The 4,540-nt window shown below is 42.7% G+C and overlaps 2 protein-coding genes across 2 annotated transcripts in view; one reads left to right on the plus strand and one right to left on the minus strand. All coding sequences in view use genetic code 11, as the record gives it.

Annotated features, from left to right (window-relative positions):
* The window catches only part of EGR_08647 (hypothetical protein), a gene marked incomplete at both ends in the record, with an annotated part of 2,159 nt that extends 1,707 nt beyond the window's left edge, over positions 1-452 (minus strand). The window contains one exon of the mRNA XM_024497896.1: positions 44-452. Within this exon, the coding sequence (XP_024347666.1) occupies positions 44-452 (409 nt within the window). The remainder of the gene's footprint in view (positions 1-43) is intronic.
* A 2,671-nt stretch (positions 453-3,123) lies between these two features.
* On the plus strand, positions 3,124-3,486 carry EGR_08648 (hypothetical protein; the record flags this gene model as incomplete). The annotated part of the gene is made up of 1 exon (XM_024497897.1): positions 3,124-3,486. One exon carries the CDS (start codon positions 3,124-3,126, stop codon positions 3,484-3,486), a length of 363 nt encoding a protein of 120 aa, XP_024347667.1.
* Positions 3,487-4,540: the final 1,054 nt, after the last annotated feature.

Consider the following 4,540-nt stretch of genomic DNA (forward strand, 5'->3'; position numbering starts at 1 on the left):
CGTAAGAATGGTATTATAAAACTGGAGAATTACTAATTCTCACGTCCTTTCTTCGGACCCTTTGGACAGTAAGGGAAACAGATTCGCCGAGGCTTTCTGAAGATGCTTCGAATACGTCTACGTATACTCCGTCGGATGCGACGCCATCCAGCCGACATGAGGACACTTCCCTGTCTATCAGTCTCATCGGGCCCTTCAGCCAACTCCTCTCCTTCCTCCTCCATGTTCTCCATCTCTTCGGTCACTTCCTCACCCTCCGTGTGGTCGGGCACCTCGAACAAGTCCGCCTCCAATTTCCGCGCTGTCTCGATATCTGTCACTACGGTAGCAGCTGCGCGATGTGAGGCGAATGCAAGAAGGAGAAGAAGGTACACCAGAATCGAGTGTGATCGCATGTTGTGGTTTAGTGATGTTAACGATAACCACATAGGAACATTGTGTGCACCGCCCATGTCTCATGTTTGAGTACTCAGTCAAGCCTTTGTCTACCGTTTGAAAATCACATCACATAAGAGTGAGTGGCTTTGACAATACTTAAGTATCGCCGTTGACAGCAGATATGGTCGAAACTAATTAAGCCAATGTCGTTTGGTACACATCGTACTGATGAATGGGCAAGCATCGTTACTAGGTGATGGGCCTTCACAAATACCAGAATTACTTCTGAAGACATCAGAAAGACATTCGACTCTAGAATGGCCCATACTGAAAGTGCACCAAAGGGATGAGAGACTAGTTACATGGCTGTGCGTCATCCGTTTGGTAACCGAAGCAGCAGAAATTAAAAGCAGTCCTCTGGTTTAGCATAATTATTTTAGTCATCTTACTTGGCACCGACTGTGAGGATGAAACGATTATTCTCTATCGCTATGAGACTACGTTCATTTTACATAGTACTGCAGGAAAATTTTAGACTGCTGTAAAATGGACTCTGTTCGGCAGTAAGCGCATTTCAAAACCTCCATGGCTTTTGCAAATTCCTGAATTCTGGAGTTTGAATTGAAGGCCAATAACGGAGGAAGACCAGATGCGACTTAATGGGCGAAATTCCTTTGAGAACTGCTAACAATTTTATAAACATAACGACGTATATCACAGTCAGAAGGGATGGTATTAAAATGTTAAGGATTTGAGATTTATACCTGCACCTGAACATTATCCAAACTTGAGAACAATTGCTCACAAGATTTTCTGTGTAATGCGTTTTGCCTTGTAAGGGACACACTATCCGAAAATCTGAATTAAATTTGTCACATGTACTAGCATTAATGAATAATATTCTCCCTATGTTGAATACATATCTTTGTTCCCAATTTCGTTTATGCGAAGTATCGTACGCGTGGTATCTGTGTAAGGATTCGTAAGTATCACGCCTGAACAAAGGCGAACCGCACCAAAACGAGCTTAATTTACGATTTGTTTTTGAGAGGACTAACGTTGTCCACAAAAGGAGGCTCAATATACCGGTCACCTTTTGTCCAATAGCAGACTGACACATCATACTCTCAGATCGGGGTACAGATAGCTAGGATTGCTTCGTTGCTGAGACTATGGAAAGCAAAAATTATGAGCTTTACGGAAGCCGATGAGGATTTGGCAGCAACTTTTGTGAGTCACCTCCGATTTTCCCATAACAGCCGCCTTCCTTCTGCGATGGTCAGATGCGACACCCAGCAAATGGCAAGGCACAATCCAGCATTCAATGCCATCTCTTGAGACTTACTAATGTAAATTTGTATTGAAGGGGGCATTCTGTTAGCACACAGAAGTACGGGATGGCTGTAACTAAAATAGGATGCCATAACAACATAATGGAGACCAAACAAGAGCGACTACTGAACACACACATTTAAAGTTGCAAGGCCGACAAATCTCTTTTAGCCAAAGAGACACAACTTTTACGACCCCCAGGAGTAAAAAGGGAGGGGATTGAATTAATGGGAAGAATAAGTCAGTTCTCATAATCCATATGATACAAAAATTTGGCCATTCATTTAAATGTGGATAAATGAGCCCAGGTAATTAATGTTGCTTATTCGACCTAAACTAAACTGCCCAATTATTATGTACGTTCATAATATGGCCTTTCAAAGATTCCCTTAGGTATGTTTTACGGTCACAGAGTTTGGCGACAGATGTTAATGACTGATTCTGCGAAGGCTGTCAACATAAAGAAAGTACTGTTGGGATCCTGTCGATTCCTAAATTCTTTCTCGCTATTTGTTTCTGTCGACAGCTCTGAACAAGTGGGGAAAGCACGTTTGAAACCTCGTACAATTTTTGAACTCATTTATCGCAATATGTATCGCATCAAAATAGCGAGAAAACTAAGAATAATCGCTGAAATGACAGAAAATGGGGTTATGGCATTGAATACACAGCATTAGCTTCGTGACACCACGTAGTGGTGGGTGTCTGATTAGGTGGTTTCACTGTTAGCTTAATGTTCTTACGAATGACACTTGATGTAACAACTACTGTCCTTTATGGGTCTGAGCAATGGACGCATTTAACTATACCTGTGAAATCTAATGTCTTCCTGGATTGATTTAAAAAAAGTATATGGCCGTTGACCATTTCCCTCGCCTGCCTAAATATTTCTGATTATCTTGCAATGTCTTTGTACTCACCCAAAAAAGGCCTTACATTTCTTCCAGTACTAAAACATTCTTTGTAGCCATGGTGCATAAAAATGCAATTTCTTATCACCCGCAATTAGTCCTAAAACAAGGTATTTGACGCACTCTATACTGGACTAGTACTGGTCTTCCATTATAACACCCGTAGAAATTATTTAATGTGTTCGTGTTTATTTAAGTATCTCGTTCAACAATTGCATTCATTTTTAGGTTAAAGCCGATTTTGCGCATTTGTTATGCTTACCACATAGCGGCGATGCTTGCCTATTCACTAAGACAAATGGGTACCAAGTGACGAGGGCGTGATCAGTGTACACAGCATCTGCTATCCAATGTAATAGTGGTGTGTTATCAAAACCGCCCGCCCTAATAAACAATGACTACAAAAAGTTAAACAAACGCTTGACTGAGCATATAAATATGTGATGCAGGCGGTACACATCATGTTCATACGCGGTCGCCGTTAACGCCACCAAATCATAACATGCGATCACACTCGATTCTGGTGTACTTTCTTCTCCTTCTTGCATTCGCCTCACATCGCGCAGCTGCTACCGTAGTGACAGATATCGAGACAGCGCGGAAATTGGAGGCGGACTTGTTCGAGGTGCCCGACCACACGGAGGGTGAGGAAGTGACCGAAGAGATGGAGAACATGGAGGAGGAAGGAGAGGAGTTGGCTGAAGGGCCCGATGAGACTGATAGACAGGGAAGTGTCCTCATGTCGGCTGGATGGCGTCGCATCCGACGGAGTATACGTAGACGTATTCGAAGCATCTTCAGAAAGCCTCGGCGAATCTGTTTCCCTTACTGTCCAAAGGGTCCGAAGAAAGGACGTGAGAATTAGTAATTCTCTAGTTTTATAATACTATTCTTAGTTTACAATGGTCATTTTCTTGGTTTCCGAGGGGACTTAAATTTCGATGTTACAATAATTGCGGATCGTTGGAAAAGTATGGCAGAGATTTAGGTTACTATCTTCAGGACTTTACCACTATTGAAGAGGGCTGCCTTAACAATGGTGTAGAATTCACTCTCAATGAGATGGTGTGAGATAAATAAGGTACAAAATGAGAGTGGAATACATGATCGGCGGTGTGACAAATATTACACCTCAGGGACCAAACCTCTTCCAACCCCTCTTCGGTGCTACTGACAACAGATTTACCGAAAAAAATTAAGTAGCATGATTTGGTAAGGCTTTCACAGCAATCCCAATTGTTAACCAATTTCAAAGTGTTTAACAAAGTCGGGTAACTTATCGTTTGTGCTTGTGCTCCAATTGCCGGGTGTTGCTATGAAATATGGAAACATTAAAAGGTTGCTAAATCTGTGGTTTATGAATGGTAATTATGCATCATTGCTCCAATTTCTGCCATGCAACGTGCACCCCATTGCAAACCAATTTGAATGTGTTCTAGCATCCTGGAGTTTTGCTTGACAGCATAAATTCACAAATCGTGAGTCGGTGGCCAGTGAGTGGGCTATGTAATTCACACTAACTGCAGATGCTTGTGCAACTGGGGGGATTTTCCCTTTCTTAGTGTTACTCCAAGAGGTCGCACCAGGTGTGATTCTATAGCATGGTTATACCGGAGTGTTAACAGGGCTAGGAATGCGGAAGTTATGAGATCGGAGACTAATGCTGCAGACTGAATGTCCTCACGTTTGAGAAGATGCACCGGTGTGTCCTCAATTTTTCCTCCCTTGCATACTCCCTACCCATTTTCTGCTCGTGTTCATCCTCGATCCATCTCGAATTCAACATAACCTCTGGACTAACAAAGGGGTGAGAGGATGGATGTAACATGGCGCCTGTGGTTCCGCCAACATTCGTACATTTTCGCTTCTCCTTCATCGTTTCGCCTAGCTCCTTCCCATTTCCCATTTGGGTCAGTGGC

Source organism: Echinococcus granulosus (assembly GCF_000524195.1).
Source record: "Echinococcus granulosus chromosome Unknown EG_S00114, whole genome shotgun sequence".
Lineage (NCBI taxonomy): Eukaryota > Metazoa > Platyhelminthes > Cestoda > Cyclophyllidea > Taeniidae > Echinococcus > Echinococcus granulosus.